This window comes from Silurus aristotelis (genome assembly GCF_946808225.1).
Source record: "Silurus aristotelis genome assembly, chromosome: 22".
In the NCBI taxonomy this organism is placed as follows: domain Eukaryota; kingdom Metazoa; phylum Chordata; class Actinopteri; order Siluriformes; family Siluridae; genus Silurus; species Silurus aristotelis.
In genome coordinates this window covers 5,303,049-5,329,032 of record NC_139595.1, presented here as the reverse complement: position 1 = coordinate 5,329,032, position 25,984 = coordinate 5,303,049, and the positions used below count along the sequence as shown (strand labels likewise).

General features: G+C 39.5%; 2 protein-coding genes across 6 annotated transcripts in view; one reads left to right on the top strand and one right to left on the bottom strand.

Moving 5' to 3' along the window:
- LOC310717436 (protein APCDD1) overlaps positions 1 to 2,347 on the top strand; it is an 18,533-nt gene extending 16,186 nt beyond the window's left edge. For both annotated transcript variants that reach the window (XM_083525390.1, XM_083525391.1), the window contains exon 6: positions 53 to 2,347. In XM_083525390.1, coding sequence (XP_083381516.1) covers positions 53 to 510 — 458 coding nt within the window. In that variant the 3' untranslated portion in view covers positions 511 to 2,347. The remainder of the gene's footprint in view (positions 1 to 52) is intronic.
- On the bottom strand, positions 1,931 to 25,984 carry vapal (VAMP (vesicle-associated membrane protein)-associated protein A, like). Of its 4 annotated transcripts, none has more exons than XR_014530842.1 (7): positions 25,806 to 25,984; positions 9,483 to 9,635; positions 8,232 to 8,335; positions 5,763 to 5,843; positions 3,989 to 4,171; positions 2,822 to 3,189; positions 1,931 to 2,761 (listed from the first exon to the last, which is right to left on the bottom strand). XR_014530842.1 is itself a non-coding variant. In XM_083525392.1 (6 exons), the coding sequence occupies exons 1-6, from the start codon at positions 25,861 to 25,863 to the stop codon at positions 3,028 to 3,030; spliced, it is 741 nt and encodes a 246-aa protein (XP_083381518.1). In that variant the 5' UTR covers positions 25,864 to 25,984; the 3' UTR covers positions 2,775 to 3,027. The 4 variants fall into 4 exon arrangements, 1 of the variants encoding a protein (XP_083381518.1); XR_014530843.1 differs by having other exon boundaries at positions 1,931 to 2,755; XR_014530844.1 differs by having other exon boundaries at positions 1,931 to 2,751.

Sequence of the window (25,984 nt, the reverse complement as noted above, 5' to 3'; positions counted from 1 at the left end):
TCCAATGAAAAATTTTACAATAGAATCTAACGCACTGTCTTTCTGGTTGTAGTGACCCACATGCGGGTGGTACCTATGGACCAAGGTGCTACTTCTCTTCTGAACATCTTTGATGGGAATGAATGTGGTGCTCAAGGCTCGTGGCAAACCGGCGTGGAGCAGGACGTGACCTCGACCAATGGCTGCAAAGCTCTGGGGATCAGCCTCCCGCACACGGAGTACGAGCTTTTTCGCATGGAGCAGGACACTCGCGGTCGTTCCCTGCTCTACAACGGCCAACGACCCAGCGATGGTTCCAGTCCTAACCGGCCTGAAAAACGTGCCACCTCCTACCAGACACCCCTGGTGCAGTGCTCGGCCAACAGCCAGAAGTCGGAGGTCAACCTTGGTCACCATGCAAAATGGCAACACGAGTCAAATAACAGCTGCTGCCCAGCTTACCAAAGCTACTTGATGGAAACTGTGGTTCTTGTGGGAATAAACATGCTGATCATGCACTTCTTGGGTTGAATGTACAACCCTGAACTGATTTTTCTGTGCATCTTTGTACATATTGACACAAGCAAGAGCAGAGAAATGCAAGAACATCCTCTGGCCATCTGGAAACAAGTTTACTTGAGCATCCTGCCCATTTTTTCTGGTTTCTGGCCTATTCGGAGGAGGACTAAATGGAGACACGAAACGTGTAAAGAGGCGAAGTGTCTGCGAAAAGAAAAAAAACTGAAACTGCTGCACCACAGTAACTGCACTTTAATAAAGCAAGACCTGGAACTTGTAGGTTTCTTATAAAAAAAATAAAAAAAAAAACATTTTGATAACACGTTGTGTTATCAGCTTCACCTGACCCTCGAGGGTTTTCTGTTTATATTCTTAACCTTTACTGTAGGCATGTATGCTAACAAAGAGCTATTTTTTTAAAGGATATTGTGTAAATGTGCATATGGAAACGATCAAAATAAATCAATTCAGGGTACGTCAAAAAAGGAATGACTGGGTACTATATTGTCACATTTACAGTAAAGATCTGACATGTTTTTTATCCGTGAAACAGGAAACTAAAGCTTTTACACAGTTGTTCATGTTTAGAAGAGTGCCGGTTCTGATTTCCTGATGGTTGACTGGTTACGGAATGAAGACTATTCCAAGCAACCGTGGCTTTCGGATGTCCGATTAGAAACCGGCATTCTTAACTGCAGTTTTATCCAGAACTAGACAGAAAGCGAACATTGCGATATTAATTTCCTGCTTGCATCGGCATAAATTGCATTTGCCGAAAAAAGCAAACAGATTGAAACCACAGTATTTGAGACAGAGGTGGTTAAGCATTATAACTGGTCTTTCTACAGATTTCTGAGTTTTGTTTCGATACAGAATGTTCTATTGTTACTAATGACAGCTGATCTACTACATGCACCTACTTACATTACTTACAAGTGCATTGAAAAGACATCGTCCTAATAACTGGATTGTAAGAACAGAAATTAAATATTTGATTGGGTTGTATGTATTGTTTTTTTTTTCCTCATAATTTTGTTCTTTGATTTGTGGTAGAAACAGAATGTGCCTGTTGTTTTTCAGGTTACTTTTAGCCATCACAGAACTCTGAAGGTCCAGTTTTTCTTTGAGTCATGTGTAAGATATTGCTGTGGTAATGAGAAAATACATGATTAAATCATATATGGCTACTAGTAACTTAAAACAATAAAACAGACACAGCTTCAGTGTTACAGAGATTCTTAGGGCATGTATACTAACGAGTCCTTTACATTTTCCAAAAGGAGACTATGGAAGATCTGAAATTCTTCTGGAAACTTAAACACGATGGTTGGACGTGCGCATGCACGCGCGTGTTTGCTTGACGAGGCAGACGCGAATAGATCAGACAGAACAAGTAAAGGGGGGAAAAAACCCACAGCTGTACAAATGGAGATTTTTTTTTTTTTTCCCACTTTATTTATTTCTTTAATGTTGAATAGCATTGGACAGGACAGGAGAGGTGTAGACTCGAACTTCAGTCAACATTTGCCTCAAGTAGGGATAAATGTATTGAGGGAAAGTGAAGAGAACATTAATAATATTAATAATATGATAGAACAGTAATAAAAGTCTGCATTGGTATCGATAGGAACAGAAAAAAAAAAGAAAGAAAAAGACGGAAATGTACAAAAAGGAGGCATCTTTGTTCCCAGCCCAACTGTTGACGTTCCCGTAGAAATGGAGAGGCAGCGAAGGGGTAGAAACGTCTGCCGTCTTTCTGAGGCAGCCGGAGGGTGAAAAGGGTCACACGGTCGTTTTTTTTTTTTTTTTTTGATTGATGTTGCTTTTCCTTTTTTTTCCCTTTTTTTTTTTTAAAAGGATTAAAATTACATTTACAAGACACCTAACATTCCATTGAACTGTTTAATAAAACGAGAAAGAGAGAGCGAGGAGTGTGGTGATGATGGTGATGATGGTGATGGTGATGTGCGGGACAAAAATATTTATATCAACACCTTTATAAATTGGGTCTCTGAGATTTGTCCTGTCTTTATTTTTTCCTTTTTAAAACACCACTGCTGTGTTTTAACCCTGCTTTCTGAATTAATTTCTGTTCATTGCCCAAAGCAAAGAACGGTGTGGGAATTAAAAAAAAAAAAAAAAAAAAAAAAAAAAAAAAAAAGGGACAGAGAGAAGAAAGAGCCTTACTTCTGTTTCTGCTTTTTATTCTCTCTCTCTCTCTCTCTCTCTCTCTCTCTCTCTCTCTCTCTTTCTCTTTCTCTTTCTCTCTCTCTCTCTCTCTCTCTCTCTCTCTCTCTCTCTCTCTCTCTCTCGAGTGTTGAACTAACCGTGTGTGAGGCTGAGGACATTATGATGCCGCACAGATGTGTTTCTGCCGCTGGCCCAGCTACCAATGATATGGCAATGTCAACAGAAAGACATTCTCCTTTCAACCAGGCCATGTGAGCTCTCCCTCTCTTTTCCCCCCCTCTCTCTCTGGAACCGGTTGATAGGCAGGCAGACAAGTCAGACTCCCCTCCACTTGTCCATCTACAGGATGAACTTGCCGAGGAAGAATCCGATGAAGATGGCTGCTATGACGACCAGGAGTGATGGGAGGGAGCTAGTGGCCACTTCTCGGCCAATCAGAGAGCTGGAATTGGAGGCTGTGTGCTCGGGCCGTTGGACTTTCCTCAGTCTCAATCCATCGTCCTGAAGAAGGAGGGGAAAACGCAAGATGTGATTTGCATGCACAAGAGCACCAGTAGTGATGGTTTTTCATGAGATTTAGCATGCTAAAACACTCCTGACTCATCGAGCATTAACAGCTTAAACTACTTAAGCAATTTGAGCTACAGGAGCTCGTCTGTTGGATTGGACCACACGGTCCAGCCTTCGCACCCCACGTGCATCAATGAGCCCCGGCCGTCTGTGACCCTGTCACCGGTTTACCACCGTTCCTTCCTTGGAGTACTTTTGACGTGATCACGTTTGGAATCGTTTAGCCTTTACAATTTAACCCTCATTTAACGCACTGAAATCCTTAAGCTTGCCCATTTTTACTGCTTCTAACACGTCAATTTTGAGGAAAATGCTGCCTAATATATTTAACCTACTAACAGGTGCCATGATTAAAAGGTGTTATTCACTTCACCATAATGTTATAATGTCAGTGTTATGCCTGATCAGTGTATAATTATGTACAATACTCCTAAGTATTCATAACAGCTTTTTAAAGTAGATCATCACAGAACTAATCTTTTTTCTACTTGTCTCATTGCTTAACCAAAAAAAGCAGCCGTACTTGCAAAAGCCACTTTCTGATTGGTCAAGTGCTACGCTGTCAGTCACACAGCACAAATTTAAGCAGACATCAGGCAAATCTTTTTGAAATATCGAAATTGATGCGTTCCCATAAACCTCTAGGATTTCAGTGGTTAGAAAAAGGAACTCCTGGGCCAAGTTACATTGGTTTATTACTTGGGCCAAGTTTTGTTCATCCCCCTCTTACCTTAAGCTGACGGTTCTCCTCCTGCAGCTTGCTCATTTCCGTCTGCAGTCGCTTGCACTCTTCCAGAACCTTCTTCATCTCGGTGTCGTCCAGCGCAATGCTCGCGGGTTTGGGCGCAGTTGGTCCTTCCGCCTTGGAGGAGGCCAGCACGGGGGCTGCCTTGCTCACAGCATCCACGTCGTTCTGCGATTGTGTGTTAAAAGCGTGCCGTTAAGACTCGTATAGTGGAAGGGAGTCAAAGTGACTGGACTTGTACGGCACTCAGATTGGCCTGATTAAAAACTCTCATTAAACTCAAGAGGTGTGCGCATTGACGGTCATGATGAAACAATCTGCTTAAATAATATTCAGAACATTCGCAGAGCCAAGACACCACCTCAACTAGAGTCACCACATCACAGCGGCAGGGAAGGAAATCAGTCGTCCACTCCACGAGAGTGGCACTGGATCTAGACAGTCCTAGTTTGCGATTGCGATTTTCTGAATGAATATTGCGATTGCGATTTTCTTTGCGATTTTGGCAATTGTTTTTGCTTTTTTAAACTTTTTCAAACATGCTTTTTCTAAATGTATTCAGTGCACAAGAAGTGCATAAAACATTTCACAATAAAATAACAGTATTAATAGTTTAATAAACAAAACTATAGTAAAAAAATAAACTAAACTAAATTCCAGCCATAATAAATAAACTTCAAAACTGTTTTTCAGTGCACACATTTCACAATGAAATAACATACTGTACAGTAGTACTAACTGCTAATAAATTAAGATGAACTAACCTCAACTCCAGTCATAACAATAAATAAAAACTAACAAATCAAAACCAAAAAAAACGGATTGCTCTCAAAGGTTTTTTTGCAAGAAAAACCAGCATGTCCACCATATCTGTGGTCGTGGCGTAGTATTTCACCCGCTTGAGCTCGTATTCAACGCCCGCCTTACATTTCTCATACATTTTGGGAATAGCAAAACGTGTTAGCAAATGAGTGCGAGATTGATCCTTTCTCATAAGGCATGGCGCTTGCAAATGCTTGAACAATGGAAACTTGTTCAATCTGTTCGGGCTGGCTTTAAGGTGTGCTTTTGTTTGTTTCGATGGACTTTGTCGACATGCATTGATCATGCAGTTTTTTATGGCGCTGTTTTAAGTGTTAAGTGTTTAAAATCCATATTTTATGTTCTTTCCTCCCACTCGCCGATTCGGTTCTTCCGCTCAGCTTCGACGTGCGCTGCGTTAGCTCTGATTGGTTAACGTCTTAAAAACATGCGCACAAGCATATTCTGAATAAAAATATAAATAAATTAATATATAAAATCGCAGCCTTATGCGGTTTAGAAAATCGCATGTGCTTAAATCGCGATTTTTTTGCGATTGCGATTAATTGCACAGCCCTATTTCAGACTTTTCCTTTGTTTCTGTCTCTCATTTCAAATCTTTTTTTTATTCTTTCCTGTTTTCCTTCCTTAATTTTTCTCCATTCCCTCCAACTCTTCCCATTTGCATTCTTTTGTTCTTTCTATTCTTTTTTGAATTCCTTCCGTCTCTTCCTTCTTTTTGTTGGGATTTGTTTCCATCCGTCCTACTTTTCCCCTCATCCATTTACCTTTGTTTTGTTTCTCCTTGCAACCTCGCTCCATTCCGTCCTCCCTTTATCCACTTCCCTTTCCGATTCATTCCTTTTTATCCTTTCTTCCACTTGCGATTTCATCCTTTTCTCCTACATTCCTCTCATTTCTTCCCTGTACCCATTTCTCCAATTTCTCATGTACTCACCATTTTATCGTTTTCAGAAGGCAGCTCGAACACACATCTCAGCTTGGAATCCATGAGCTCATCGGGTTTCGCGTCTTTCCACTGCAGGGTCGAAACACAGACATGCAATTCATCAGCCTCGACAAGCGAGCAGCTGGAACCTCATCCCACACACATACACACAGTCACAGTGGAACAGTAACACATCAGACACACCACATGTTTACACACAGGCTTGTGCATGAGCACGTATGCCAGCACACCTAGTTCAAACCGTGCCCCCTCAGACTAACAAGAAAAAAAAAGAAAAAAATACCACGACTACGTGTTCCTCAGTCCGAGGTTAAACTGTAGCCAGGAAAATGTCTGAGGCGTTACTGTAGTGCAGGTGCAGTGAATGGCTGAATAAGACCCAGAACCCGCAAATTCTATTAAGTCAGCTCAACCACTATGCTGTATAACCCTGGAGTGGAACTTTGGCTCGATGTAAAATGTTGACAATTTACCTTTCAGTAAGTTTCCTATAACAGATACTGAGGTATTAAAACTCTGTATTTTTCCCATTGCCGGTGATCGAGGAGACCTCCTGCCCCACACTTTAAACAGAACTCCACATAAACCTGTTATTGATGTTTTTATTTTTGATAAACCACAAAAAAAATAAAGCTGCTTGATTCAGCTCAATGTTGTGTAATACTTTCAACAATTGTCTCCAAGCAGCTTTACAAAATTGACTAAATTGCAAATATAAAAGACTGCATCATAAATTACCTAAAAATTGATCCCTTTATAATCGAGCCGGTGAGGATCATGGCTGAGGAAAAACTCCACGAGATGTTAAGAGGAAGAAAACTTGACAAGAACCAGACTCAAAAAGGAAACTCGTCTTCATCGGGGTGAATCTAAAGGTCCGTTCATTATAGTTCCATCGTTGTTGAGACTTGAATTTGACACTTGAGTGTAAAACTGTTTATTGTAGATGGAACTCCATCCATGCTTCACAATGCGCTTCTCAAGATGGAACGAGCAGCAAAATTCCAACAACATTTTACAGTAGTGTCTTGGTATAGCGCACTTTTCTATACGTCTGTCTTTTTCTACAATACTAAGAGTAAGGGCTCTTTTCTCATTGGATATAAGCCTCGTATTCTGACAAGCAGCCGACTTTCTTATAGCAGCCTTCCAAATCTATTGTTTAATACGCAGACATATCAAATCCTAAACCTCGTATGGAACAATAATGCATGTGATTACACCCCTACGTGTTTCACGTGGCTGCTTTTACACTGTAATAGTAGCACAACTGTGTTTCTTCCATGCCACACTAAAGAACAAAATGGCAGTAAAGTCAAGGATGGAAATTCTGTAGTCTGTGATCTGCCGCACATCAGATCGCACGGCTCGGATCCTGTCGCGATAGCCGTACATTGCGACACTGACCCTCAAACGTGCGGTGCATTCCGGAACGTCTGGCACTGCCACAACTTGCTTGGTCGATCGTCTTTGATTGCGAAGGCGCTAAATCATATCGAGCGATCTGAGAGAGCACAGATGTTAACTCGCAGCCGAGGAATTCTTTCATGTTCTGTGAGAGTACTTTTGAGGTAAACGGAAATATGAATGCTTTGCGTGCAACAAGATGCGAGGTCTGACTAACGAACAAAGGCGCAGTGTTGTCTGGGATTTGTGGGTTTGTTATTAATCGGCGTCAAAGTGCAAAATGCGAAGGTATATTTCATATAGCTGATAACACAATCTTTAATGATCACGTGAGCTTTGCGGTATGGGCACCTCAGATCCTTTAGAGGTTTATGATCTCCACTGAAATCATTTCTACTGAAGATAAAATTTACTTTTGGTCATTCATATTGGTATTAATAAAAAGTCAGGCAGTCAAGGTTCCAATTCCCAAAGATGCTCAGCAGGGTTTAGAGCAGGCCACTCGAAATCTTCCGGTCCATCCTATAAAAACTATAACTTCATGGAGCTGGCTTTGAGCACAGGGGAACGGGTTTGTGTCTTCTAATTTAAACAAAAGGGAAAATTGGATGCTACTCTGTTTAAAGGCATCCTATACAATTGTGTGCCTCCAGCTTGGTGCTATCGGTTTACTGAAGAGCCATATATGGCTTGAAAAGTTAGGTGTCCCAATACTTCTGCTCACGAGGTGTACATTTCAACATGTAAAAGTACAAAAAGTAATCACTTTGGAATGTACACTTTGTGAGCAAAAAGTATTGGGACACCTAACTTTTCAAGTATCGAAAGTAAAAGTACTGATTTATGAGAACTATATTTGAATAATTGAAGCGGGTTCAATTTTTCTGGGCATCGCATCTTTTCTATTGTTACACAAACATTTACTCCAGGCCAGAAGCATGGAGTTACGCTTTTGGTCATATTATTGTAGACGGCTACAGGGAAAAGCCCCTGCTGCCCTCTACTGTCTCAAAAAGAGGACTACAATGCATACCTTTGCCTCATACTTACCATGGTCTCTGTGTCTGTGGCGGAAGCTGGTGCAAAGATGGTCTGCACCATAAATTTGTGTTTACTTTTTTCATTGGGGTCGTAGTCAAACGGCTGTAGCATAACTGCAAAAAAAAAAAAAAGAAAGACAAAAAAGTAAATGACAACATTTCTAAACAAAACAGACTTCAAAAAGAGAATGCTTTATTCAAGAAACACACCTTTACCTGACCAAGCAAATATTAACCTCAGAGTCTAGGCACTGATGTCAGACCACTCACTGTCTACATAGATCACCTGCTTTCCTATTACTGCCCTAAACACCTGATTGCTCAATATAAATCACCATCTGTGTAATACTGGACCAGACTCGGTTATCCACAACCCTACAGAAAACTAGCTACAGTAATACAAACAACATGGCTACTAAAAACACTGGTATGGTTTCCCCGAAATAATATTAAAAAAATATTTAAAAAACCCTAACTGATGCAGTAAATACCTTCTCGTTTATCATGTCGGAGAAAAGAAAAGAAAAAAAAGGTATTCTGTTTCAGAACGGTTCAATTATTAAATTATTGAATTATTATCCTGCATGAAGCAAAAATCAGTGCATGAACAATGGCTTCTGCATCAGTTTGTGGGGGCAGTGTTATGATATGGGGATGCTTCAGTTGCTCATATTCAGGTTCAGCAGTGTTATTACATCATTTCCACACTTGGCTTGGCCACCACAGACCAGACCTTAACCCCAGTGGGATTCTTTGGGATAAGCTGAAGAAGACTTTACGCAGCGATCCGACTCTCCAATCATTAATTCAAGATCTTAGCAAAAATATTAACGCAACTTTGGAAGGAAAGAGATGTGAAATTGCATAAGCTTATGGAAATGGTGCCATGGCAATTGTGTGCTGTAAAAAAGAAATAAAATTAAAAAATGAAAATCTGAAGAGATTTTTTTTTTTTCTTTTTTTTTTTTCTTTTTTTTTTTTTTTTTTAAATTAGCCCGGCAGAGCATCAATTGCAATTACAATTTCAGACCGAGAAGGAATTTAGACCAGAAAATCAAAGCTTCTTGTGGAATATGCGATTTACACAACAGCAGCTGAAATATTAATCATACACATTTCCTTTTTTGTAAAGTCTTGTGGCACTTAGACGTATATGGAAACACTTGGTTTTCCCCATAACTCTTTATGTAACTGTTGAATAAGAAGATTGCGTGGTGATTGACGGTAAACCCTGATTTAAATTGTTATACATGAATCTGACCTGAGATGGTGATTGAAGCGCCGGGGTCGATGGCGCCGCTGTTGGGTCGTACGCAGTACCGGCGTGGCGCTGTGGTCTTCACTTTGAAACATACTCTCTTGTCTGACGGGTTCGTCAGCTTCAGGTTAGCCGTGACGACATCTGTGAACGGACCTGAGGAGACAGGACAAGCGTTTAGGCGTCAGCGGCATAAATTACAGATAAAAAAAAAAAAAAGTCTATTTACACCAAAAAAAAAAAGAGACACTGGTTGAATTGAAACGTTTTGTAAAGGCAGGCACAATGAATTATGAGATACACGTTTGTTTGTACTGAGAACAAAGTAATTATTCGATATAAAGTAATACCAAGCGTTTATTTCACTAATCAAACCACATACAAGCCTTATGGTCAGGCATCGAAATATTTGTTCCATATATTGTATTTTTTTCAGTGCTGCCTAAAATACTTTGCTGGGTCCAAATCAGGACAGCAGGTCTAGTCTTATATACCTGGTTCTTTTCCCTAGTAGCTAGCTACCTCACAAACCTTCTTGCACCACAGCAGTAAACAGCTTCCCAACAACAATCATACAGGCTAAACGTTTGTGAGTAAAGACAATTACATATCCGGTAACCAGACTAGACAAAAACAAGCACAGTTTGCAAATTCATCAGCCTAGAAGGCTTTATTCAGGACCATCATCTAAACACGGTTGAGAAGCAGCTTTTTCAGCTTGAATATTAAAGTCCCTTGTGCTTCCACAGCTTGCAATTGGGTGTTACTCGCCGTAATTACTTCACAACTCTGAAATCTACATTTCACGCCTATTCGGATCGGTGGCGACGTTTTGAGAAGGCTACAAGAGGTGTAATGGTGGCATCTGGACAGTTTTCGGCTGCTACTCAATTTGAAGGACCCCAGTTGGGAGAAAAATCCCCAAGAAGAAGCGCTCAGATTGAACACGTCTACACTTCATTAAACATTGTTAGCCTATTTGGGGGCTATTGCACTATTTTTTTTTTCAGAGGTATATTTAGGGCTCGGTGTGAATTGAGCATAATCCGGAAGATGGAAAATAGATTAACCACTCAGTTGAAAAGTGGCTGCTTAGCTCTCACAGCAGCAATGCAAAGGCAATATGACGACGTGTCTTGAGGAGGGCTTTCGGGTGGTTTCACTGGCGATCCACCTAAAATGAGTGCTGTGGTGGAGATTCCCAGAAGTTCCCAATGAGGCATTTTCTTAATACATGCAAAGCCAGAGCAGTGAAAAGAGAAACCCCACTAACTATATAAAATTATGGGTTGTCACTGTAGCAGATATACAGTCAAACTTTTGGAAAACCACCTAATACTTTCATTTTTGAGAGACACAAGCATGTTCCTTTTGTTTATATGCAACAAACTATTAACAGCATGAAGATTTACTTGGGGAGGAAAAAAAAAAAAATGCTCACGTTAAACGTTATTTTGTACTGGGAAAAAAAAAAATCCTTCCTTAGCATGAATAACAGCTTTACACACTCTTGGAATCTGGACATTTCGTTTCTCCAAACATTCAGCTGAAATACTTTGCCAGACCTCTTGTAGAACTTGTTGAATATTTCTTTCTGAACTTGTGACCTTCCCTAAGCTGTTCAACAGGATTTAGGTCTGGTGACTGGGCAGGCCAGCTGAAAGTTTGCTCTCTAAATAACGTTTACAGAGCTCGGACGTGTGCTTCGGGTCATCGTCTTGTTGTTTTAGTGAAGTTGATTCTAATTAGCCGCAGTTCGGACGGTATCGTGTGGCGTTATAGCGTGGAACGAACTGTAGTCATTCCTTTTATTAGGAACGAGTCTCCAACCTTTCTGTTAAACAACCCTGCTTAATGCATTTTTTAACATCATCTCTCCTGTTCTTTGTCTTACATTAGTTCTTCAGTTAGAGTAAAAATAAATAAATAATTTAATAAATAAAAATACAAAAACAGGCCAATTTGGACTTATTGTCCAGAGAATCCAGAAAGGTGCTCTGACCAAGTCTTCTAGCATCACAACTTTCATTTTTCCTGCTTCTGACACATCAACATTAAGTACAAATGGCAATCTTATGATTAATAATATCATATCATTTTCACTTCACCTGTCATAATGCTATAATGTCAATATTATATCTGGCCAGTGTACCTACTAGTCATCTACAGTAGTGTCTCTATTTCAAACACATTTATTGATTTTGTCAATAACATAGCGATAGTTCTTGAGGATTGTAGTTCTAGAAAATTCAAAAATATAATAATAATATAAAATAAAATAAAAATATACTTGCTGCCTAATATCTCCCACCCACTAACAGATGCCAGGATGAAGAGATAATCATAAGCGCTCATAATGTTATAATGTTATAATATCATGCCTGATTGGTGTACATTGTTGTGTTAAAGAATACTACAGAGCAGTGAATTTAAACGTCAGTTTTATGCTGGAATGCCCCCTTTAAGAGAGCCAGTTGCAATGGAATGGTAGTTCATTAGTAAAGAATTCTGTGTTGTTGACTAGAAGGTTGAGATTCTTCAATAAAAGCACGTGTTACATAATACCTTAAGCAACAAAGGGACAGTAAAATGAGGCAACGAAGAATTACAGATCAATAAAAAGTGTAAGAATGTGGTTATAAGGATAAGATAAAGATAAGCAAGGGTGAAGGAAATCATCGATTTATTGGGGAGCCCAATGGGCAAAGGGGGGCTTTCCAGCATGCTTGCGCAATCTGGTGTAACTGACTAATGTAAAACTTGTCAGCTAAAGCAATAGAATAATTTATGATAAGACTGGTCATTAAATACGCTCATAGAGACTTTTCTGAGACTGTTCAGAGTTTCTAACGTCATTGTGTCTGCTTCAACCAAACGTCAGCTAGGCAACATTTCGGTGATGTACTAGTATCACATTAAAGATATGACTTTACATCACAGAAAAGTGTTGACCTTATTATAGGAAAATTGCACGTTTAAATCCCAAGGATCCTTTAGTAGCCAGGGGACAGGACGGCAAACTGGGCTTGGCTAATCGCATGAGGCTGATGTTTTTCTTTGCAAGTTCCCAGCAAAAGATCAAGAACACACCAAAGCCCTGCTTCATGTATCTCAGTAGAAGAACATCATTCGAGCCTAGCGATTGACGTCTTGTATTTCCTGAAGTGGATCGTGTAGGTGAAAAGCGTCACGGTAGGAACGGTAAACGTCGACCTGGTTGTTTCCTCGTTAATTTGTGTTTGCTACAAAATCTCAAGTCTGAAAGGCTAGATACGAAGCAGAATTGAAGATATGACGACTCCAAATGGATTGTAGTAGGTGATTGTAAGTCATTACGTGTTATTCATTAACGCTGCTCATTTGAAGACAAATGCGTGTGGTAATAGATTACAACCTGAAGCAATTTACGCATCTCGTCGCATAACACACACTACAGAACATTACATACTAAAACATTTGGGGAAATCATAGCAGTACACTCATGTGTGATGTTCGAACAAACTGTTACAGATTTAGTTCTCCTTTGCTGTTAGAATAATCTCCATTCTTCTTGGAAGGCTTTACATTCAATTCTGGAGTGCTGCTGTTAGGATTTGCCATTTCAGCTCCAAGAGCATTACAAAACCACGGACTGAGGTAAGGGTTCTAATACTTTCCCCCACAACGGGGGTCTGATGTTCATGACTACACAAACCTTTGGCCATGTCGTGTGACGGTTGTTCTGTAGAATGCGCTCACATTGCAAAATCACCCGCTGGTGCTCTAACGAATTGACTGAAGTTCACGGCGTATGAATTGCACCGTTGTCATCTTCTTGATAAGCGTTTATTAAGCCCTTATTTCCTGGCTCCTTCTGGAAAAGACCAAGCCCACAAGGATCTAAATGTTTCATTATAGTGAACGGGTGATTCGTTTAAAGGCAACCTACACCTAACTAAAAAAAAAAATAAAAATGCAGCGGAACAGAGCCAGTGCATTTTTGTTTCATTTGTCACCTGCCTGCATAGCAACTGATAAAAAAAAATAGTTAATGATACTCAGATTTCTGGACCGTACTGTTGCTTATCTGCCTTTTAGTTACTGAACCAGCTCCATTGTTTCCCTGCAATTGTTTGCTTTACAGCTGGGCGTGGTGAAGGCGCGGGTGTTTCGCTGGTGACATTCCAACACTGTCGCTCTGTGCAACATGAGAGACTTGACAACATGCTTCGGTTTTGCTCTAGAAGGCACCCGTCATCGAAGCATGGCGCATTATACGACCGAAAGTGACAGCAATACAATAACCGACAGACTTTCTCTAATGAATACAGGCACATAAGTTGCGTGCTTCAAGGAGAAGGTTTTGACCTGCAGTCAACTTCTGTGTTCCTACTAATAAACTATGGGCAACCAGATCTCTTAATATACATGAAAAGTATATGCATGTAAATTTGAGGCTCTGGAGACCTTTGATGGCAATTAATGACAAGCTAGCTTATCAAGCTTCACATCGTTTGAGGAAGAAATTCCTTTAGACAACCGCAAAATCCTTTTCCTTTCTCCAGATAGTGGATTTCACCGATACCGATAGTTAGGTTGAATTGTACTTGCCGATAATAAATATAAGATATATTAACTGATAAATATAATATCATTAATAAGCGATTAATAAATATAGTATTGCACTCTCCGTGCAGCAAGCGATCTCGCGTGAAAAACCTAACAGCAAGTGGCGTCAGTGATTCGCCTCTAGAGGCCGCTCTCGTAATGACAGTGGACCGTAAGCCGGAAAAACTGTTCGGTATTGATTTTTGCCTACAGCTGATGGTTTCAGCAATCAAGCATCAGTGCCAATTAATCAATCTGTAGTTTTTATCTACTGACAGGAAAGTAACTAGTCTTCTGGACATTTTACAAGATGTAACTGTAAATGGATTTGAATGTATGATGTGTTCTTTAAATAAATAAATTACTAGAAATGATAGAAATTGCTATAGATTACTATACTGATTGCATTTAAAGTTCTACTATCAATATGTTTTGCTTCGATATAACTACACACCGCTGAGCTCCACGGCTTTGCTCTCAGGCCAATACGAGGCATATCAATTAACTCCAAGTTCTGTAGATCTTATGACCGAGCATGACTCGTATTAATATATCAGCTGCCATCAGGTGCGCTCCAAAAAAACAATCAGATGAAGTTAGACTTGTTTTGAAAGCTGAGCGTTTGAAGCTCGTCTTAAGAGAACAAGACGGCTTGTGTGTTGCACAAGCACAAAACAAAATATGCTAAACGAATAAAAAAAAAAAAAAAAACAGTGTAATGCTATTACATAATGAGTTCCTTCTCTTTTGGAAGAAGAAAAAAAAAGAAAAAGAATCGCAAAAAGCCTAAGAGTTTAAATCAAGCTGAATACTTGGTGCACTTGGGTATAATTCAGGGCTTTCTCACTGCAATTAAACCAAGCTAGAGTTTACTTGGAACGAGACAACCTCCTGCTCTAGCTGTTTGGGTTCACACTCGAGTGTGAATGTTGCGTTCTCACCTGCCCAAGAAAATCGCGCTGAGCAAATGATTCAAAAAGGTCTAAACACTGAAAATGGCGGTAAAATTATATTAGGGCCGGGTCTGCCGATATCAACTAGCGAGTAACCGCAGGCTCACCCGTTATGGACTCATCGTTCACCGCTAAACATCGGTAATGGCTGAAAGGCTGATGGTAAACCTGATCTGTGGCTATGCATTAAAAAATAACAATAAACCCACATTCTCAACACAAGCCTAATCCCCCTGGGAGAGCACGATTGTCAGCCCAATTTGCTTACTAAAAATGAAGAACAGAAAAAAGTTTTTTTAAAAATCGCCCCCGAAGCCATGCTGCACAACCCAAACATAAATGAGCACATCAAACTGGTAAACAGAAAGAAGTAAACAGCAAGCATCATTAGAGAAAAATTCTTTAAAGCGCGTACGCCTCAGACCAGCTCGGACTCCCTCTCAGGTCACGGCACTGTGATTAAAAGCATTCCAACCGAGGAGGCACCGGATGAAAGATATCCTCCTACACTACACCAAGAAGCAACAAGTAGACAATAAAGACCTTTTTTTTTTTTTTTTTAAGCATAAAACAAGCAACGGGTTTGTTAAGCTTAACTGGACTTGTTACTTTGCTGTATTTGTGCGAGAGTTACCATCGACATCATGATGTGTTTTGCTTTCAGGAGGATGCAGCAGAAGAAGATTAGACATCATTTTTCATAAATCTGGGTCGAAGATGATTTGTATATGGGATCTTTTCCCCCTTTGAGTCTATTTATGCTTTAGCTTCAATGCTTGGGGGGATAATGATTTGTAGCAGATTTCCACTGAATGCCAAACCACAGCTTGGAAATAAATCTGAACGAAAGCATGTCGTTGTTGAGTGACTGAGTGCGTGTCCTTTATTCCCCCATTGCATAACGCTACCTGTGAAAGTTCTACTTTATAAGTAGGAGTAATAACGGTCCTCTTAAACCAATAATAATAATAATAATTATTATTATTTTTAAAAATACATTTGATTAAACTAGCTGTTAGGATACAATTTCTCACTCAAAGGATTGATCCGGTTTGTTGCATCGCTATAACAAGCAAGAAACGAGGGTGTCAATACTTTAGAGCCAATCCAACAGCATTTGACAGATTCTGATAATAAGCGTGTGCTTCTGAGATGACAATGTTACCGTATTTTTCAGACTATAAGCCGCTACTTTTTCCCCACATTTTGAACCCCGCAGCTTAAACAACGAAGCGGCTTATTTATGGATTTTTCCTGGGTTTTTCCCGGTTTCACAAACTTCAAGCCAAAAAACTGAACGACATAACATTAAACCAATAAAAATTTCCGAACTTAAACGGAAAAAAAAAAAAAAAAAAAAAAAAAAAAACACGCACCTCACCCGTGTTCTGAGCTGCACGGCATCGGGAGAAAAAGATCAACTCCAGAGAGAAATAGTTATGTAAGGAAGGAGGAAGACAGTGAACAATGACTTTCTTGGTCGGCTACTCTTTAGATACAAGCCGTTGTAACGCGTTGAGTCTGGGTCATGGGAGAGCTCACTAACTCCAGTTGCAACAGAAATCATATAAGCACAGACAGGTTTCCAAAACTCGTGCTTTTTTATGTTTCTTGGCAACAGCGTCACGGGTTAGTCAAAGAAACTTAGAAATGAGCATCAGAAAAAAATAAGGACATATTCTTCGGTCTTGCACACATGCAGTAATACCGGAAAAAATGCGGCGGCAGGCTATTCCCACAATGCCGCTCTGCTCTTAAAGGAGCCACAACATATTTCACCCTTTACATCGTGTAACAGGCACTGCCTATCGTTGAAGCCTGTGTAAAGTTCATTAGTTTCAGTGAAGACAGGTGCGGCTTATTTATGTTCAAAATAAAAATCTTTGTCAAATTCAGTGCGGCTTATACATGGATGCGCTTTATAGTCCAGAAATTACGTTATGTACTAGGGCTTGACGATACAATATTGTTACTGAATTGTGTCACAATATCTGAGATTTTGTGGAAGTAATACTGTTTCATATTTTTTATATATTTACAAACTGAAAAAAAAAAAAAAAAAAAAGGATATATAATATATATATATCTGTCTCCTATAAAACGTCCATTTGTTAATAAGATGAACAGTCTATATTTTCTGTGCATAATCAATATTATTCTGTTGACAGATCGTAAGCAAATGTATATATTGTGATTTATATCATGTATAATAGAGTCAATCTATTATACACTTATCCCTCATCCCAAACATGTTCCAGGATCTATTAACCAGGATATTTATAAAAAGAAATGTTTGTTACAACATTGAAAAATGGGTCCAGAATGTAGTAACAGGATAAGAGACATTTCACAGTCCGTTCTAAGATCACTTTTCTCGAGTAGGAACTGTAGCGTGTATGTTTTTATACGCACACACACACTATGTTCCATTTCATCCCTAAACTAATCACTAGAGTTGAGTTTAGTAATCGAGTATTCTACTGATTATTCCATCGATCAATCGGATCAGAAGTACTTTTACTTTAAGTGCAATACTAAATATACGAGAGAAAATAAGACAGGCCTCCAGGGTGGGTGAAAATTAACTAGGCAATATTTAATGGCTATAGAACTTGGTGACCTGTTTTTCATGCAGGATGCTGCACCATCCATTTAGCTTTTACTATGCGTGCGTGGATAGACCAGCATTTTGTTGGCTGGGATGATGCGGACCTCATGAATGGCCTCCAAGAAGTCCAGATCTCACTCCATGTGATCTTTTCCTGTGGGGCTACGCAAAGGAGGAGGTGTACAGGACAAAGCCTCTCAAACTGGGGGACTTGGAGGCACGGATTCAAGAGGTTCTCAGCAATATGCCGAATAACTTCCTTTGGAAGACTGACTGTACATTCTATTCCCGGCTGTTTGGGGAAACTGGTTGACGACACTGGTGCCTACGTTGAAATTTAAAGGTTTGCTGTCATTGTCCTATGTAATCAAGCACAATATAAGTTAATAAATATGGATTAGACATATAGACTTATTACCATTTTTTAAATGTATATATACACACTAACTAAATATATATTACAATATAATATAATACTATATATACAGTGAGGAAAATAAGTATTTGAACACCCTGCTATTTTGCAAGTTCTCCCACTTAGAAATCATGTAGGGGTCTGAAATTGTCATCGTAGGTGCATGTCCACTGTGAGAGACATAATCTAAAAAAAAAAATCCAGAAATCACAATATGATTTTTAAACTATTTATTTGTATGATACAGCTGCAAATAAGTATTTGAACACCTGTCTATCAGCTAGAATTCTGACCCTCAAAGACCTGTTAGTCTGCCTTTAAAATGTCCACCTCCACTACATTTATTATCCTAAATTAGATGCACCTGTTTGAGGTCGTAAGCTGCATAAAGACACCTGTCCACCCCATACAATCAGTAAGAATCCAACTACTAACATGGCCAAGACCAAAGAGCTGTCCAAAGACACTAGAGACAAAATTGTACACCTCCACAAGGCTGGAAAGGGCTACGGGGAAATTGCCAAGCAGCTTGGTGAAAAAAGGTCCACTGTTGGAGCAATCATTAGAAAATGGAAGAAGCTAAACATGACTGTCAATCTCCCTCGACTGGGGCTCCATGCAAGATCTCACCTCGTGGGGGTCTCAATGATCCTAAGGAAGGTGAGAAATCAACCCAGAACTACACGGGAGGAGCTGGTCAATGACCTGAAAAGAGCTGGGACCACCGTTTCCAAGGTTACTGTTGGTAATACACTAAGACGTCATGGTTTGAAATCATGCATGGCACGGAAGGTTCACCTGCTTAAACCAGCACATGTCCAGGAACGTCTTAAGTTTGCCAATGACCATTTGGATGATCCAGAGGAGTCATGGGAGAAAGTCATGTGGTCAGATGCGACCAAAATAAAACTTTTGGGTCATAATTTCACTAAACGTGTTTGGAGGAAGAAGAATGATGAGTACCATCCCAAGATCACCATCCCTACTGTGAAGCATGGGGGTGGTAGCATCATGCTTTGGGGGTGTTTTTCTGCACATGGGACAGGGCGACTGCACTGTATTAAGGAGAGGATGACCAGGGCCATGTATTGCGAGATTTTGGGGAACAACCTCCTTCCCTCAGTTAGAGCATTGAAGATGGGTCGAGGCTGGGTCTTCCAACATGACAATTACCCGAAGCACACAGCCAGGATAACCAAGGAGTGGCTCTGTAAGAAGCATATCAGGGTTCTGGCGTGGCCTAGCCAGTCTCCAGACCTAAACCCAATAGAGAATCTTTGGAGGGAGCTCAAACTCCGTGTTTCTCAGCGACAGGCCAGAAACCTGACTGATCTAGAGAAGATCTGTGTGGAGGAGTGGGCCAAAATCCCTCCTTCAGTGTGTTCAAACCTGGTGATAAACTACAGGAAACGTTTGACCTCAAACAAAGGCTACTGTACCAAATATTAACATTGACTTTCTCAGGTGTTCAAATACTTATTTGCAGCTGTATCATACAAATAAATAGTTTAAAAATCATACATTGTGACTTCTGGATTTTTTTTTTTAGATTATGTCTCTCACAGTGGACATGCACCTACGATGACAATTTCAGACCCCTCCATGATTTCTAAGTGGGAGAACTTGCAAAATAGCAGGGTGTTCAAATACTTATTTTCCTCACTGTATATATATATATATATATATATATATATATATATATATATTATATATATATATATATATATATATATATATATATTATATATATATATACACACACACACACACACACACACACACACACACACACACACACTGTATAGGGACTCACAAAGACTACCACCTATTAATTTAATTAAATTTAGCTTAATATGATTTTGTTATGAAGCTGAAATGTATAATTATAGTGCCTATAATTTTGTTTGTTTGGCAATGAAAAACTCCCTAAGATGAGGAAGAAACTTGAGGACGAATCATTTTAAATATCCAGACTCAAAAGTGAACCAGTCATCCGAAATCCCATTTATTACAGTTCCATCATTGTTGAGATTTACTATTCAGCACTTTAATGCAGAACTGTTCATGCAAACATTGGTCCTAAGCCACTATAGCAGACTGTTGATATCGGTCAAAATCCATCCTCAAAGTAAAAACACTTATGCTGCACCCTTAGTTCCTAACATCTGTCCTAAATAGTATCTGAGATTAGAATGAGTGTGTCCCAAACACACAGCATACAGGCAACCAGAAGATCGAGGGTGGTTTTTAAAAGTGTCGATCCATTCAGGTGTAAATGATACGTGGACAAAATTCAAGAAAATGTTAAATGAAATGATAGTATATAAACTACAGACGCTGCCCACCTTACAGACGAGTTACGTTCTGAACGACCATGAATTTGTTCGTAAGTTGTTACTGTGTTCGTTATTGACAACACATATCTCCTAATGAAGTAAGAGCTAGAAATACTATCAAATAAACAATAAAATATACTAAAACAATTCAAAATACTGTATATAATATTTTGTATTTAATAATAAAAATTAATAAAAATGTAAATTAAAAAAATGTACTTAAAAAAAATTCATTGGCCCAATCCAGTGCGCATCATGTAGACTCGTTACGGTCGACAAATAGCGGCGGCTCTCCTCCGTTTTGAATTTTTAAGACAAATTTCACTTTCACTACGAAAATTCGTAAAGTAAATGTTCGTAAAGTGGGGAGCGTCTGTGTATAAGAAATTATGAATGAAGCAAATGTAAAATCCGACATTTGTCTGCATTGACAGTGGACGTTACCCGGTAGCAATGCGCTGATCTTTTGCTACACGCTTTTGAGAATGTACTCTTTTTGTATAAATAAAAAAAAGAAAAGAGAGGACTTCTTTTTAGTACATAATATAATTAGTGGAATGCAACATTTTTTGGCATGCAGCACTACTGTTCCTTTTGAAGAAAATATCATGTATAGCTATTAATATTAAACTATGTACAACCAGACAACTCTATACACACTTTGGTAACTACCATGAATCCACCTTTCTGTCACTTCTGTAATGATCCTTTCTTTAAATTCAGCCAAAGAATTGTTGATTTCAGGCTTTTTTTCCCCCTTGTTGAGCTACAACAATGAATACTTCATTTTAAGAAGGCTTAAATGTGCAATTACTTTAAAAATACAACTAAATACTTCATTTAATGAACCCCTAGTGCAAAGGCTGGGCTGTGTTCACGTAAAACGTTGTCCTATATGAAATACTACACCATAAACCAATTCTTTACTAATCTAGAATCCTGTAAAGGGATCTCCTAACGTCATTTTTGTGAAGGATTAAAAACCCTATGACTCAGTGTTGCACAATGCGCAGAGTTATTTCCGTCATTAAAAGCCTTCTTACCGTTCCACATTCTTAAAAAAAAATAAATAAATAGGGATGCATGTTTTACGCATTCGGATCAGAAACAGCGAAGATGCCAACACCATGACTCAAACTATCGCCTACACTGTCGCAATGCTTTTCCAAAGGCCAGAATTGTAACAGATATTATGCACATTTATAGATAAAGATGATTCAGCAAAGTGCTGTAGTACTTAAGGATGAACTACTGATCTTGGACAGATTTGGCATTGGTCCATTATCCATTAGTGTAGAATTCATTCTTTAATAAATCACTTTACAGTTCAGAGTCGCTTTCTGTGCAAAATGGCGTCCAGCAAGTCCCATATTATTCATCTTTAAAGCCCTTAAATCTCCAGGTAAAGATAAACAAGACCTTTACATATAGACCACACAAGATTATGTGTTGTGGATAATAGAGGTAGACCCATAATGGATTTGACCGTTAGGGATAGCTAGGTTGGGTCGTACTTGCAGAGAACCTATTAAATCAACCGATTTAGATTTGGAATAGATACTGGATAAAAAATAAAAAAAATAAAAACCATTCCATGTAAAATAGTACTGACCTTTATTACAAATATTTAAAACCAGTACTGAATCATTAAAATTAGCTAAATGAATAAATATGAATCTAATAATTATATTAATGAATATTGAGAAAAATAAGACATGCATTCAAACAAAAGCAACAGTAAATAAATAAAAACGGTTACATCCAAAAATCAATAAAAAATAAAATAAAAAAAAAAACAGCATGTGGCATCCGTGATTCGCCTCTAGCGGCCCGCTCTCGTACTGAATAACACAACCCGGAAAAACTATCGTATGCATTTTTGACAAAAATAGTTCGAGCAATCATCTATCGATGCTGATATACCGGTCAACCTCCAGTTGATAATATACTGCTTTTTCCAAGACTGACTAACCTTGATAAAAAGTTATCTACAATAAACTACTTAAAATCTTAAAGTCTCAACACAACATCAGCTCCAAAATCTGTCTATAAGCTTGATATTTTTTTTTTTTACCTTCTGCTTTTACCTCATCACCTATACATTTTCACAAAAGTAACTGTGACTGTATAATACCTAGTGATAATGACTAGCTGATTTTTTTTTTTCATGAGAGCCAAGGTCTCATCATTCTGGCCTGCTAAACCACTGTGTCACTAGACGAGGTCGATTCTAATGTTGAATCGGGTGTGGAAAGCAAAAAAGGCTTTTGAAACCTGTCCTGTTTGCAAAATGGATTTGTGATTGAATTCAGCTTCCATTTGTAAATTTAATTCCTGAGAAACATCCACGCCGCGCCCCTCTGTGACAGAGTCCGCCAAGATATGCACCAGTTACTCGTGTTGCACCGGTCATGAGGCAATACGATTTGCCATTCGAACATTTCATGCCTAAAGAGTTTACGCGAACATACTTTCAACATAAAAAAAATAAATAAAAAACTGTATGATTATGTTTGCATAATTGGGGGCATTTACACTTTCATTTGAATAGGGAAAAAATCTGAATAGAACAATGATATTTCATGTAATAATTACATGTAATAATTACAGCACTAATTGCTGTAACTGGATTTTCAGCCTCGCAGAAGGACAATGTAGCAAAACTACTCTGTTCTAGAAACCCTGTGTTCTCTTTCACTTGAGTGGCTTTACCATGTCTTCCACACTCACTCTGTACCAGTCTCCCAGGCCTCCTTGTCTCTATAAATAACACCGATGGGGAGAGGGAAATAGAGTGATACAGGCAGACAGACAGCTCAAGAGAAAGAGGCTGATAAGGAGAAGGACAGTGACTCTGTGAGAAAGAATCAGAGAGAACACAGAGGTAGAGGAAAGGAATAAATGATAGGTGAGCAAAAAAAGAAGGATGACAGACAATGAGAGGAGAAAAAAAGCCAGAGATAGCAGACAGAGAGAGTAAACGATGGTGATAGTACACTCATATAGAGCAGTCCTGCTGCTGTGCTGCTGTTTATAGCTCAGCGGACACAATCGTTCGGGCCTTTCCGAAGTTTGAGCAGCAGTTCGGTGCTGAGAGAAACGTGTAAACAGAAGCTAACTCGAGACACTCCCTCCTGGACCGATGAACTACAGGAGATCTCAGTGCCCTGGTGATACAGGGACACTCGACTCAACCTGCACCTGCAGGCATGGTTTACTGCCAGATCATGTGACTAATGCTGGAAAAAAACCAGTGCAGGTCAGGACGGGTGGGGTTAGTTAATGTATGACCAGAGGTGTGAAATGTTTAAAAGGGGTATTTTATAAATGGCGTGGCGCAGTTTTCGGAGTGGAAGGTGCTGTCCCGGTGATTCCCATTCGTATCTTCCGGCTGAAAAATCGGACCAGAAATTACAGTGATGATCCCAATTTTTTGGAAGTATCTACAATCTGCACTATAGACTACAGATAAGTATCACAGCATCCTAACCTAATTCAGAGGAAACACAGCTCTGTACAGACTATGATTAGGCTATAAAGCATGCAAGGTAGCTCTGGTGATGAGCATCAGTAATGCCCTAATCGCCGCATGATGCTGGTTTCTATTATAAACACAGAGTAAAGGAGTGAGAAAGATCGCCAAGGATGCCCAACAAACAATCCTAAAGAAATAGTATCACAAGGGACATGATCAACTGAGCTCCTATATTTCTGGTCTAATCACTTGACTAGTACCTGGTCACAAACATGCACTACTTACATTCATTTAGTTTTTTGAACCTTCTGATTTTACAAGAAGACAATTCTGGGTCGTCTCTGATCTGGTCTATGATCATCACACTAGCAGTAACAATTGGACTTTTTTTTTGGACAGTATGTGGATAGAAATCTCATCCTGAATTATGCTTTACACAGCAGCAAAGTCCAGTTAGGTTTCTGAAATATTTGTTGCAAACAGCAAAGGTATATGCCACGGTTAACTGGATTCGAAATCGCATCACAAATGTCTGAACGATCCAGACAGACGGACAGACCCAAAGAGAAATCAATTAGACCAGACTTCAAATGCATGCTTAAATCAGACATGATTTGTTTTCTAGAACAAAACATGTCAAAAACGAATATCTGGAAAATATTAATTTAGTTATTAAAGCTCGTTTTCCATGACTTCTTATCTCTAATCACGTGACAACCCATATCGCTGGTCAAAACGAGGTCATGTGACATTATCACGAGATTTCATTTGCCGAATGTTTACATCGCCCTTTTCCGTGTCATTCATACATTCAGGCTTATACAGTATACTATAATCTCCCAGACTTAGGAGAATTAAATATATATGATCATTCTTATGACTTATGCTCGAGACATTTGGAGATGTTAAATCACAGGTTTATAAGCGCGCGCGCGTGCGTGCGTGCGTGTGTGTGCGTGTGTGCGTGTGCGCGTGTTTTTCCCCCGCAGACTGCGGATCTTGCATAATTTAAAGCCATTTCTACAAACTGCTGAATGTAGGATAAATGAGAAGTCTGAAATGTGCAGTTGATCTGATGATGATGATGATGATGATGATGATGCAGAATGGATTCGGATCCGCGCACACACCCTGCTTCCATCCACGCTAAACCCATCAAGCCCCATTTGGCTGCTGAACCCCGCCCTCTTCTGAGCCTTCATTTCAAGACTGTGGCTCTATTAAGCAATTAAAATATATGTTTTATGAAAATAAATAAACAGCAAGATGTCATGGCCAAGGTTTTGCTAGATTGCAAAAAAAAAGGATAGTTGAGCCCTGATCAGTGTCTTCTTGTAATGCACCTTATTTGACAGAGCATCAAATATTTATCGAGCCTCCCTTATTTATGTGAGAACCTTCAGGTCCAAAATGAGGAAACTAAATAAAATTAAAAAAAATACCGTATTCGGTGATAAAATGATATTTGTATTGTACGACAGTGGATTTTAAAAGAAGAAGCATTAGCCTCCATCAGCACCTGCTAGTTCGCTAGCACCATCCACGTCGCCCCTGTAACCCTATCCGCACCGACTAGCTCATGCTAACGCTGGCGTCAGACGCTAGTTCATCAATTCGCTGCCAAAAAAATAAATAAACTGAAAATGACCCGTGTGTAAGTATAAAAAGGATAAAATCTGTCAAGGAAAAAGAAAAAATCTTCGCGGTTTTGCTGTATCGCTGTAACGAGTAAGCCGGGCGTATCCGGTGAAGCTAGCCGGGGTATGGTGAGTGTAAGGCCGCATGGCGACGTCACTCGAGCCCGGGGATCCGCAGTTGCCCCGAGTTCTCCAGCCTCCAACATGGCGGCGGGAGCGTGAAATCCGTCTCTTACTTTTTTCCCCCGTCTTTAATATATCTACTCTTACTCCAAATTAGATGTCAGTCGCGGGTCAGAAGCGCAAAGGTCTTACCTTTGAATTTGAGATCAATCGGAGGATCGAGAAGGAGAATCTGCTCCAGTTTGGACATGTTTATGTCGGGGAGGGGATTCGCAGCGCCGGATCGCCGTTTTCACAGAGCCGCCGAGCGGGAGCGCGGAGAAATCCAAAGCCCTCACCACTGGCGCGCGCGCACACACATACACACGCGG